Source organism: Rhinolophus hipposideros, assembly GCF_964194185.1.
Source record: "Rhinolophus hipposideros genome assembly, chromosome: 6".
NCBI classification, from domain to species: Eukaryota; Metazoa; Chordata; class Mammalia; order Chiroptera; family Rhinolophidae; genus Rhinolophus; species Rhinolophus hipposideros.
Genome location: NC_138052.1, coordinates 38,083,766 through 38,097,048, shown reverse-complemented (window position 1 = coordinate 38,097,048; position 13,283 = coordinate 38,083,766). Strand labels below are relative to the sequence as shown.

Here is a 13,283-nt window from a genome sequence, read left to right as displayed (position 1 = left end):
GTACTCAAATAGCTTGTAACATAGTAATTTTTACAGTCACTCTTCAGGAAAGTTGCTCATATGAGTTCTCTTTCACAGATGCTGATTCCTGAACTATTCCATTTAGATACAAATTGCAAACTGTTGGTGATTATCTAGTTATAATATACAAATGCTTCTTTTACTTCCCAGAATCAGATAGTAATTCAGAATCAGATACAGAAGGATCAGAAGATGATGATGATGATGATAAAGACCAAGATGAATCAGATAGTGATACTGAAGGAGAGAAAACTTCAATGAAACTGAATAAAACAACCTCCTCTGTCAAAAGCCCTTCCATCAGTCTCACAGCTCACTCAACACCTCGTAACCTCCACATAGCAAAAGCCCCAGGCTCTGCTTCTGCTGCTTTATGTTCTGAATCCCAGTCACCTGCTTTTCTTGGCACTCCTTCTTCCACACTTACTTCAAGTCCACACTCTGGTACCTACACTTTATTTTTATTATTGTAAATGTAGAAGGCAAATCATAGCACAAACTCTTATTTATTCAGTGTTCTGAGGATGATCTCATTGGAATCAAGTGTTCCGGCTAGATTTTAGGTTGGCGACGAAAGGTCAGCATGTATTTTCGAAGGGTCTGACCCATTACCATTTTTGTTCTCTGTGCTTCCATTTTTAGAACCTGCATGATGACAACTCTTGATTTCGAATACATTCCTGCTTCCATGTTTAGTTTAAGCTTCTAGAATTCAGTATTTGATGGACACTGTACTTTTTCTGTACTTTATAAAAATGAGCTCACTTGGTTACTTAAGATACTAATTGTATATCTGCCCCACACATAGCCAGTGTCATTTACATCAGTGAGTGGCATTATTATTCCATTAACATACTACATCTTATTTTTTCTTTTTGACCTTTTAGAAACTTCTAGAGGTCTTCCTTACAAGTTTTTACATTAACATTCCAAAACTGTTCTCTATTCTTATATCAGTAGCTAAGAAAATATAGAGGTGAATAGTGAAATACTGTGTTGTTTACTTATTGCGCTCTTTTCTTGGAAATTTCTGGTTTTGCTTTCATTTACTACAAGCCAGTATGATAGTTTACTAATTTAAAATGCATGTATATGCATTTGTGAAATTTAATTGTTGTCTATGAAAAATTTTACATATAATCATAATCTGATTCCTTTGTACTTTAGGTTAGTGATTAAAAGACCTAATAGTGTTTTTGACCATATAAAAATAGATGTTATATTATTTTTAAATGTGTCAGCCAGCTGTTGAAATTTTTTAGTATCTTAAAACTCATTTTCAAAGAAAACAACTGTACATAGTTTTCTGAAACCTCTACTATTCTCCTACTTCTTTAGATGCTTTTAAATAACAAAATGAGAGGAAAGCTAATATTTTTACTTTCCATTGTACCCTCTTTAGAAAGATCAATTTTTTTTGTCATGTAGACCAAAGAAAAAAGAAATCCTCTACTTTACACAATGTGTTTTATTGAAAACCATCTAAAAATAATGTACCAGTTGCAGAAAAACACTAATACAAATCGTTAAGATATTTTATTTAAAGAAAAGTTTCAAATCTATCAAAAACTTTTCATCTGCGTAAACTAGTCTTTGATGTTAACTGGTTGAATTCTCTTGAAGGCACATCCAAAAGAAGAAGAGTAACAGATGAACGTGAGCTGCGTATTCCTTTGGAATATGGGTATGCAAAACAATATTTCCCTTTTTGTTTTTCTCCCACATAGTATTTATGCATGTTTGAGTTCTCATTTCCTACCATTAATCGAAGAAGTGACTATACTGCATTGTATTTATTAGAGCAGAAGAGCTAGGAGAAAGGGCAAAGAAGTTAATATATCCGAAAACTGAAATTAAGGCTAACTGCTGTGTTTATGGCAGAGCTGGGACGGGATGCAGCCAGGTTGGAATATGACTGAAGAAGTAGCAAGAGCAAGTCATTTGGCAAAACGCAAGGACACAGTTAAGAGTTTCAAGTTTTCCTGAAGATAGAATTAAAGGACATGGAAAGCTGCTCTGGGCCAAACTGAGGGATTTGACCAGAGTTTGGCTGAAATAGTTTCATTGGAATTAAGAATTTTCATACTGGAAGTACATGATCCTCCAAAGCAGAAAACTAAGTTTACTTTACTCTTCTCACTTTAAACTTTTCACATGTAAAAAAAAATCAGTATACATTGATACGATATTGAATATGTCTTAATACCCAAAGTAATACCAGTTATGATTTCTAAAAAAAATTAGTGGAATTTAGTATTTGTAACTTGAGTCTTTGATTAATTTTTAGTTGAATGACTTAGCTAAAACTTGAAATAATTTTACTAGTAAATGTATCTGAGTCTTATAATCGGTGTTTACATTTGTTTCCTTAGTATTTTTTATGTGTTCTAAACAGCATGTGTTCTTAACATGTTTTTTTATTTTTATTTTTTAGAAGTTTTCTTAAATTGAGTATGTTATAACCCTCATTTCTGTTATGTGTAGCTGGCAGAGAGAGACAAGAATAAGAAACTTTGGAGGGCGCCTTCAAGGAGAAGTAGCATATTATGCTCCATGTGGAAAGAAACTTAGGCAGTACCCTGAAGTAATAAAGGTACATACCTTTCACCAAATAACATACATTTGGTGCCTATTACGCATGCTTATGAAAAAAGTGCACTCCTTTCTCAAATAAAGTTCCTTGATGCAAAATATTCTCTGTACGGGACTAATGTACTTAACTTAAATCGATCTTCTATAAAATCCATAACCCCTTGATAGAATATGCAAAACATTAGTGTCCTGAAGATAGCTAGCTATACATCAAGGCTGAGTTGTAATTATTAAAACCTGAAGTGGAAAAATATGTGATTTTTTCAGTATCTCAGCAGAAATGGAATAATGGATATCTCAAGGGACAATTTCAGCTTCAGTGCAAAAATAAGAGTGGGTGACTTCTATGAAGCCAGAGATGGACCGCAGGTATCCACTTTTTAAAAAGTATAGTCTTTGAACCAAAAAATAGTACCATAAACTGAATGAATTAAGTTTCACTACACTCTGGAACATTGCCTTTTGTTAGTTCATTTGTATAGCTATACATATACCTTTGTGGTAAACACTCACGAGACCTCAATTTGCTGTTACAGTAACAAGGAACTTTGACGTAATAGATCTTTTCAAATTTTTTAAGTAAATTTTTTGCTGTTTATTAATTCTGTCAATAATTTTAGTTTGTACAGGTATAAAAGTATCTGCATGTTCATGGGAAATATAGAAAAGCATTAATTTCCGGAAAGGTACAGGTTTTTAAAAATGAGTTTGAATAAGAAAAAGATGTTTAGAAATCAGATCAAAAGAGGACAAATATGCCTTAGTTTTTTGGAAAGACCTTGTCATTTGATTATGCCATGCTACATGATCCATTTTCACAAGTTTGGTAATTTGGGGGAAGGGGGAAGAATTCCTTAATATTAGGTAAGTAAAATTTCTGCTTTTAGCAGAAATTGAATTTTTAAATTAATTTTACACACTACAGAAAATATCATCACAGCACCCTTAGAGCTTGAGGGTTAAATGTACAACCTCATTAATCAAAACAAAGAATCCACCACAAAGACCTCGTTGCCTATATTTTCCCTTTAATGTTTTGCCTTTGTTTCTTACTTGGATTCAGTTGCATGTGCTTATTTTCACTTGAACTTTATCAACTCTATTGAAAGATCCTAGTTGAGGAGTGGGAAGACCTTGATTCTTGCTAATCCATGAAATAGTTTTGTGATATCAAACAACAAAACGATGCCCCCTTTACCCTTAATTTCTTTATCTGCAAAAGAGAGACAATAATAATTTTACTTCTGTTTCATAGGATTATGGTGAAGTTAACGTGAGATTGTATGAATGAAAATGTTTCAAAACATTAAAATGCTCAGCTGACTGAAGTTGATATTTTCTTGATTGAACCTTTTTTTCCTTTTGGCCCATTATAACACAGAAAGATTTTTTTCCAATTAATATTTTCTGTTGTGCATAGGCAGACTTTTCATTTCTATCTTACCCTCTAATTTTATAGTTATAGAAATAGAAAAGACATTACTCATTCTGTAAGAGGTTTATTTTGAGAGCTCAAAGATTAAGGGAATTTTCTAAGGTCACACAGCCTCAACCAGGCAGAACATAAAGAAAACTAGAGGTTTTTGACAATGTTCTTTTGCATTGTTGTATAACTTGTTTTTCATTGTTGTCCATGACTTTTTAAGGAACAAGTTATATCCAGATCTACTTGTCTTTTTATTGGTAATTCTATAATGCCAAAATGTATCTTTCTGAGGTTTAACGTTTTTATTGAAATATATTTGAGGATTTTTCTATTTTTCTATTTTTTATACATAAAAAAAAAGTTTAACTTATACTAAATTGTCACCAAACAGATTCTCAGAATTTTAGAACCACAGCATTATTTTACACACTCCATATAGTGGATCAGTTGTTTAGTCACAAAGCATATTAGAAGGAAATAATAAGTTTACTTAAAAATTCTTCTCATTTTTTAATCTTTTGGCTTGTGTTATCAAACCCTCACCTGTGTTATTTATGCCCGAGATATCTTTGTTTTTAAGGTCAATACATTTTTGCTCTGAGAGGAAAGCTAATTGCTGTTCAATACATAAAGGATTTTTAGTTTTGTATTGGTGATAATTAGACATAATCTCTAAAGCCTCATTAGGCAGAGCAGAATATTCTTTGACATCCATTCATTTTTTATTAAACATAATCAGTGTTTTCCAAATGTGTATTATCTTGTTGAGAGATAAAGTCCATTCAAGGAAATATGATGAATTACTAAATCCAGAATATGTTAAGCTGCCAACATTTCAGCAGACTGATAAGGGAAAATATTAACAATTTTGAGAGCACTTCTCTCAGTTAAAAAGAAATTAGTTGTATTCATTTTAGGGTACTTTTCAAGAACAACAATAAAGGTAAGTAATTAGAAAATGTTTAGAGGTGAATATAGTTATAGAGCCATATACATTTCTATATATCGTATGATTAATAGGTATAAGCATATAATTCATTAGGAATGTGCATAATTATAAGTCTATGAAAATGAACAAAAAATATATATATTTTGTTAAAGTAAGTATGTTTAATAACTTTGGCCTAGATTTTATAGAAGATGTAAAATATAGTTTGGGACAAAGACACTGTTACCCTGCAGTGATATTCTGTATGTGTTTGCAATATCTGCCTTTATACAAATTGTATAAATGACACAATGGCCATATACATATATATATATATATATATATATATATATATATATATATATATACATATACATATATATATGTATATATATATATAACATACATATAAAAACAAATATATATAATTTATATATTATATATAATATAATTCATATATAATATAATATATATTATATAATGTATAATATATAATATATAATAGTATATAATATGATTTGTATATATTATATGTATAATATATATAATTTATATATAATTTATGTATCAAAACAAATATATATATAAAACATATATATATCAAAGCAAAACTATGCATATTGAAAGACTAGAAGGAAATGTGTCAACATTGAATGATCGATGTAATGTTTGGTGGTACAATGGATCGTTTTTCTTTTTAAGTTCTTGCATGTTTCATATTTTCTAAAATTTGCTTGTATTACATATATAATATTGAAAACAATTTCCTATTTATAAAAAGAAATACTAATACCTCTTATAATTTAAGAAAGCTAATCATTCAGTTTTCCAAATGCATGGAGATTGTCTATAACGATTTTACATGTTACTGCTACAGTTTTTCAAGCTTTCTATGTCTTTTTTGGGTATTTGATAGCAAGTGCTGAATTTGCAGATTCATTAGTATTCTTAATCACTCATAGCAAAACATTTGCAATGGAAAATATATTTTGTCCCTTACATTTTTCTTTTTCCTCTTAAAACATACCAGAAAACCTCACCAATATTTAATTCTGTAAGTTATAACTTTTGTTTAAGGCATTTCAAAAATTGTAACTATGGTATTTCAAAACTCTATATTTTATAAATGAGATTTAGGAGATGATAATTTTTGCTAGAAGATAATATCTGCAGTACGAACCATAGTTATTTTGTATAAGTTAATCATTTTTTACTATATTTCTGAGCTTAAGGTAGTGATTATACATATCTTTATCAACAGCAAAAATTTATTGATGCTACAAACAAGTTAATTGGGAAGTATGAAAATAATATTACAAAGCCATCTCTCAAAGTTTGGAAGGGTGTATATTAGTAATGCATTCTGTTTAGTTTCATTGTTAAGCTGTGGAAAATGAACTTTCATGCAGTCATTTTTTTTTTTAACCAGTAAACAAAACCAACTACTTAAAAAAAACTGTTGAAAATATTGACTACGTTTGTGTATAATACTGTAATTTTAGAGGTATGAGAGTTCATATTTATTGAAATTTAAGTAAATGTATCATTAACTACAGGACAACAATCTAATGATTATCCTTAAAAATAATGAAAAGAGAAGTCATTAATTCAAGTAAATAGATAAGTTTGACCCCGGAATTGGAGGGGGGGGGGTGGCTTTAATCTATTCATTATCAGTTTTAATTATTTCAGTCTATAAATGTGGTAAGAGAGTTGTAGAATCAGCTGCCTTTCGGTATCTCTTGATACTTCGACTTCAAATACTTTCTACCAGCTTCTAAAGAAACCGTGATTTTAAGGATGATAGGTATCAAGGAACAAAAATGAACTGTAGTGCTCTTTATAAGTCCATGCTATACTGGCTGGCTACTTTCTAATGAAATTCTGTTAACTACCTTAGCCAGTAAAACCCCTTTGAGAAGAGTGTAAGATAAATAGATTTCTTACAGGCTTCTTCATTACATTATAAAGAACTTTTGAACCTAATTTTTATCACTGTTGTCATTTTCTTTTGTTTTTGAGTGTCAGAATAATAGAAAGAAAGGTTGAGCTAGACAGATTTTGGTAAATATAAAATAGTTATTTTTAATTAATGTAAATATGGTAGGTAAAAAAGTAAAAGGTATTTATTAGGAATAGATGAGGCTTCAAAATAAATTGTTAATGACAAAGTTTATCTTGAAATATAGGATAATCTATGAAAATCACTTTTTTTGAATTGTAGAGATCAAAACTTTTAAGCATAAATAGAACAATTAAGTATATATTTTTTCAACCAGGAAGTTCACAAGCATAGAGTAATGATAATATACTGTGTTAAGGCTAAAAAAGCAAGGAACAGGAAAGATACAAAGAAGGAACCAGTTATAAGTGACTTAGAAAATGTTGCTTTCTCTATTTGAGAAGTATTTTAAGATTTGTTTTAGTGGCGTAAGAAAAATGTCTATAGTCTTACTGAAAAGAGCCTTTTCTCTTAGTCATTTCATCAATGAATATTTGTGGCAAATAGTTAATGTGCCAGGCATTTTTTCCCCCCAAATTTATTTTCCCTAAAGAACATTGCAAACACATTTCACTATAGAAATGAACTCGAAAGACTGGCTTTGAGGAAAAATTATAGTTCATACAGAAACTGAAGAGTACAACAGAAATAGAAGTTAAGATCACTGGTGTAAAGAAGCTTATTGCCTGCGGAAGAAAAAACACTAAACAATGCTGTACGGCTAAAATCAGGGTTTTGTTAATAAGGAATAAAGGAAGACTTCACAATAAAGCAGGCAACAAATGGTCTCTGGCAAGATAGCAATGCTAGTAATTATTTCAAATAAGTAAAGAACAAAAGATTGGGAGTCAACAACCAGGGTTCTAATTCAACTCTGCTGTTAACTGTCACACCTAATGGAACAGCTGTGGGCACATAGGGGCTCTGAGAACATGAAAGATCACTACCAGAAATCTAAAAGTCTGGAAATTTATGTCACTAATCTGCCAGGTAGGATTTTTGATGAGTAGGCAAGGGCCTATACCAGGAGCCAATGTTATAAATCCAAGTGTGGATCTAAGAATGACTCTTAGGAGGTAACCTAGTGTAACGAAAGCAAAGCATAGTCAACATTGTGGAAACCATTGTATCAAACCACATCTTTCTCAACTTTTTCATAGCTGACACCCACCTCTCAGCATAGAGTTTTGTTCGTACTGTTTCACTTTCTTAAACTGCTATTCAGTATATATTAATAAGCTGTGATAACAGTAAATAATACCTAATGTTATAAACTTTGTGGTTTATAAAGCTCTCATTACTTACCTATGGCACCATAAAGTAGCTAAAAATAGACATAATACTATAATGAAGTAGATGTAAGGAAATCCGAAAAAATTTTTATTTTTCTCATGATAGTAACTTAAATGTCTTTCTTAAAATATGAAATTTCAAATTTTGTCAAAAATATTTGATGCCCTTGCTCTGTTTGTACTCTAAAATTTTTGTTAGATTTCTAGCAGGGTAATTCTTTTTCCTGTGTTTGAAGAACTAAAGCCTGCTTTTCTAGGCCTTAATTCCCTCTTTTGTAATGTGAAGTATATATATTATAGGAGGTCTTTAAGATTAATCCCCTTTTAGGTATGACATTCTAAAAGTTTTTAAAAACTAAGTATGAAGAAGTAAAGAATTCTAAAAGTATACTTTTAAAGGTAAAGGCAGTGAAAAAAATTAACTTTGTTTACTGCCATGGTTAAATTTACTGAAAATTATTTAGCCGAAAACTATTTGGTAAATGATCAGTTCACTGAATGATGACTAACAGACATAAAATTGTCAAACCACATACCTTAATCCAGATTTGAAATATTCACCACCGCTATTTTCCTGGGATAGAATGAGTCCCGATCCAGAAAAACATGAGTGAATTGAATCTATTCACTTACATAACATTGAGCCTTTGAGAAGAACTAGCCATGTGAAATGTTAACATGGGAAACTGACACTAAGTGGCCTGGGACTAAAAATCAATGGTGAAATTACTATAGCAAAGTCTTAGTGAAATTAAAACTTAAAAATATATATATTCAGTAAGTTGGCAAATGGATCATTCAGTGAATTGGCTTTTGGTGGACTGGTTTACTTCATTTGCTTATATACTGCTTTTTCCCCATAAATAAATCCACCTACAAGTAGACAATTCTGTGCCAACCTCTACACAGAATTCATAACTCCTGAGAGCATGGTCCTTGAATCACCTGCATTGGAATAACCTGAGCCTGAGGTCCTATTTATAAATGTTGGTCCTTTTAGGGAGATAACTTTCTCTAGTTTACTTTTAGAGAATGTTATCCCTTTGTACAGAGTAGGTGCCTCAACAAATGTTTAACTAGTGGAAACTATTTTTATAATATATTATTTATAGTCTTATAGTGTACTTTTATAAGGCATACAGTGTGCAGTATATAGTGTACTTACATAATTTACTTATTTACCTTAATTATTTTGTTTAGTCTTCTAAAATAAAACATAAACCCTTTTGCATTTCTCTGTAATATTTATAGAAGTGGATGTGTTACTGCTAAAAATTTCAATTAATAACTCTTGGAAGTGGTGTTATAATAGTATAATAATAGACTTACTCTGTCACCACCTCCATAGTGTTTATTGTCTATCTTTGTTTTATCCATGTCTTTAATTTTTGATCAAGAAAGATTATTTTTAGGAGCAATTTGCTGTCTAAGTCTTAGAAATTAAGAAAAAGAATTAAGGAACTAACTCGATTTTGATGCATAATTTCTAATTGAGAAAAAAGCTTAAAGCATATGAATCAAGTGATGTAAACTGTATTTGCTTTTCCTTGAAAAAAAGCTTATTGAGAAAAAAGCTTCTTTTTTTCCCCTTATCCACAATTATTTTGGCTACTCAGTTAATTAAAACTATAATATAAGCTTCTGATTTTCCTAACAATTTATTTCTCATTTTCTAAAATCCAGGAGTCAGAAGATAGTATATTTAGTCCAATATATGTAATTCCCTTAGAAAGTATTTATTTATAAATACCAAGGGCAGAGTGTAAACAATAATGTCACTACATTTCTCTGGTAAGTTTTGGGCCCCAAATAGTCTATTCCTTTTCTGACACAGGTATGTTTTCCTCAATGAATAAAAACACAACTATGTAAAAATTGTAACTGGATAAAAAAAAAAGGATAATTGATCAAACTCTTTAAATCTTGGCTAAAAGTTTATTTTATTAAGAAGATACTTTAAAGACTGAATGCAGATTTTATACAGACCCTTTTTATTAGTCTCTCTCTTCAACTCCAAGTGCCACAAATGTCACTTTTATATTTTTCAATTTACGTGATGCATGGTGCTGTGGTGCCTAAGACCATAATAGAAAAATGAAAACCTAAACTAATCAAAAGCTTCCCATAGTGGTGAACATAAAATTGTTTTGATGGCTTCCTTCTTAGTGGTTTATGGCCTAAAAATGCAGTTAGTACAACTATTTTTCCTGTTGACTTCATTTGAAATCTCAGCAAAAAATCCTTATTTTCCTCAGAATTAATTTTTAAAATTATTTTTAACATGGGAATTACTGAAAAGAATTAGTGTAGTTATTATTTTTAACATACAGATATGGACTACATGCATTAATTATTTTTGTGACAGTTCTGTTGACATCATCTTGGCTGAGCTCTCGTGGCTGAATATTGTGATTAGTTATCAAGTATAAGAATATCTTTGTCACATCAATGAGGTACATGTAGTGGTTAACAGCACAGGTTTTTAGAGTGAGACAGTCCTGGGTTCAAATCACAGTTGTGTTCCTTATTATCACAGTATCTGTTCCTTAGGAAATTATTTAGGCTCACTGGACCTGAATTCCCTCAATTGTCCTGTAGGGACAATAAGAACCCCTATATTAGATAGAGTTGTTGTAAGGATTAAAATATATAATGTATTCAAAATACCTGGAATAAAGCACAGTGCTGAAATGTGGCTGTAACTGTTCTGGGTTATGGTAACAGGAATAGTATTTGTATTTTTAGTACCCATTGAATGAGATATTCATAGACTTCTTGCCCCAGGTTAGGAATCATGGCATAAAATATAACTCAAGAACTTTTGAATGGTTTTGATTGCAGAATTGCCCACAGTGGTTCAAGTTTGAAATTCTTCTAAGGAAAAAAGCACATTTAAAAAATTTTCTTAACCATTACACTAACGGAATTAGCTCTTAAAAAAAGAAGTAAGATATAATAAAACAGTTGTTTTAGAGGAATTATTTTAAAAGGATACATTTCCTATATATGAGCATAGTACTTTGGACATATTACTCTAAGTAAGGTAATATAAGAATGTGTTTGTTTTGATTGACATATGGAGGATAATGAAAACCAGACTCAGATTGTATCTATGCACTGAACAGGATTATTTCTATAACACAGCAGCATTATACTGTTGTATGGTTCTGTTACGAAACTTATAATGAGAAATCTCAAATAGACAAAAAAGTAGACTAATATACACCACGCATCCATCATCAGCTTCAGAAATTGTCACATGGCCAACACTGTTCGACATATACCCCCATCTGCTTCTCCTCTTCCATAGTTCGTTGAAGCAAATCTGGTATGTTTTATTTCATCTGTAAATATTTCAATTTGTATCTCTACAACAAGGTAAGGACTCTTGTTTTCTACAAGAGTACCACACTACCATTATCACACTTCAGAATAATTTCTTGATATCCTCAAATATCAGTTATTGTTTAAATTTTTCAATTTTTTTGAAATTGTAATTTTCTCAATAGTTTATTTGAATCAATATCTAGATAATCCACACACTGGATTGTTTAATATGTTTTTAAAGTCTCCTTTAAACTTTCCACAGTCTATTTACTTCTTGAAATTTACTTGTTGAAGAAACTCGGTAATTTACAGAATTTTCTACAGACTGGATTTTGCTATGTAGTTTAACATATACTTCTCGCCCTATTTTCCTGTGAAGTTATAGTAATTAAGCCGAAAGGCTTAATCAAATCCAGGTTTTTTTTTAACTGCATTTTTTAAAATTAGTTTCAGGTATACAAAACAACATAATAGTTAGACATTTATATCCCTCACAAAGTGATATCCCCCTCGCCCAATCTGTTACCCCTCTGACATCATATAAAGCTGTTACAATTCCACTGACTCTATTCCCTATGCTGTGCTCCATATCCCGTGACTATATAAATATTAAATTATAGTTGACATTCAGTGTTATTCAGCTTCAGATGTACAGTGCAGTCAAATCCAGTTTTGACTTTTTAGTGGGGACTTTTTAGTGACTTTTTAATTATAGGTGATGGAGTGAACTGTCTATCTGATTGTCTCTTTTTGGTGATTGGCAACCATTCATATTTAATGATTAGATTTCCTAATTAATCAGCTATTACAAAATGCTGATATTCTAACTCTAACATTTCTTTTTGATTTATTAGCTATAATATTTCTATGAAGAGAAACTTGCATCTATTATTTGAACAATCTTATGTGTGGCTGAACTGATAACCCTTGAAAATAGTCCGTACGGGTATCATCACACAACTAATATTTTCAAATATCTGCCAACATTATGGTCGTTATAGTTCAGAAATGGTGATTAAAATATATATGTCTAGGTTCATGTTTATAGATACAGATATAATTCTCTCTATGTATTTAAAATTCAAGTCATTAAAGTAAGAATACCAAAAATATGCCAAAGGCCATGAACAATTTTAAATTTAGTTCAAAAATAAAATTCGTAAAATTTGTACAGGCTTTTAAAATTTCAAAATGTCGGTGAATTTACCTAGACTTTTCTGACATAGTGTTCACCTGTGTTTATTTTATTTGTAATATATTATTTCTCGAAAATGTTAATTAAAAGGGAATGCAGTGGTGTCTTTTGAAAGAAGAGGATGTCGTTCCTCGCATCAGGGCAATGGAAAGTCGCCGAGGACGACCACCAAACCCAGACAGGCAACGAGCCAGAGAGGAATCCAGGATGAGACGTCGAAAGGGCCGACCTCCAAATGTTGGCAGTGCTGAATTTCTAGATAACACAGATGCCAAATTACTAAGAAAACTGCAAGCTCAAGGTGAGACATAATGTGTTTGACCCTGCAAAAGTCATACTAAAAAGTAGAAGTGACTTATGAATGATTGACACTACTCTCAATTTCTAAAAAGTAGATATTTGTGTTAAAATAAAAATAAGAAAATAAGGAGTCCCACTGGTAACTGGAGTTCTTTGATTAGGTAAGCTCCTTTCAAGAGCCACACTCTTCAATACACCAT

The 13,283-nt window shown here is 31.0% G+C and overlaps 1 protein-coding gene across 46 annotated transcripts in view; it reads left to right on the top strand.

Moving 5' to 3' along the window:
• Nucleotides 1-13,283, top strand: part of BAZ2B (bromodomain adjacent to zinc finger domain 2B) — a 242,266-nt gene that overhangs the window by 159,013 nt on the left and 69,970 nt on the right. For 18 of the 46 annotated variants that reach the window (XR_013993561.1, XR_013993562.1, XM_081052254.1 and 15 more), the window contains 5 exons: nt 172-465; nt 1,645-1,705; nt 2,506-2,614; nt 2,881-2,982; nt 12,874-13,084. Coding sequence is in view for 44 of the 46 variants with exons in the window: in XM_081052254.1 (XP_080908380.1) it covers nt 172-465; nt 1,645-1,705; nt 2,506-2,614; nt 2,881-2,982; nt 12,874-13,084 (777 nt within the window). In the remaining 2 variants the exon portion in view is untranslated. The remainder of the gene's footprint in view (nt 1-171; nt 466-1,644; nt 1,706-2,505; nt 2,615-2,880; nt 2,983-12,873; nt 13,085-13,283) is intronic. The other 28 variants (XM_081052278.1, XM_081052275.1, XM_081052262.1 and 25 more) reach the window with 3 other exon arrangements.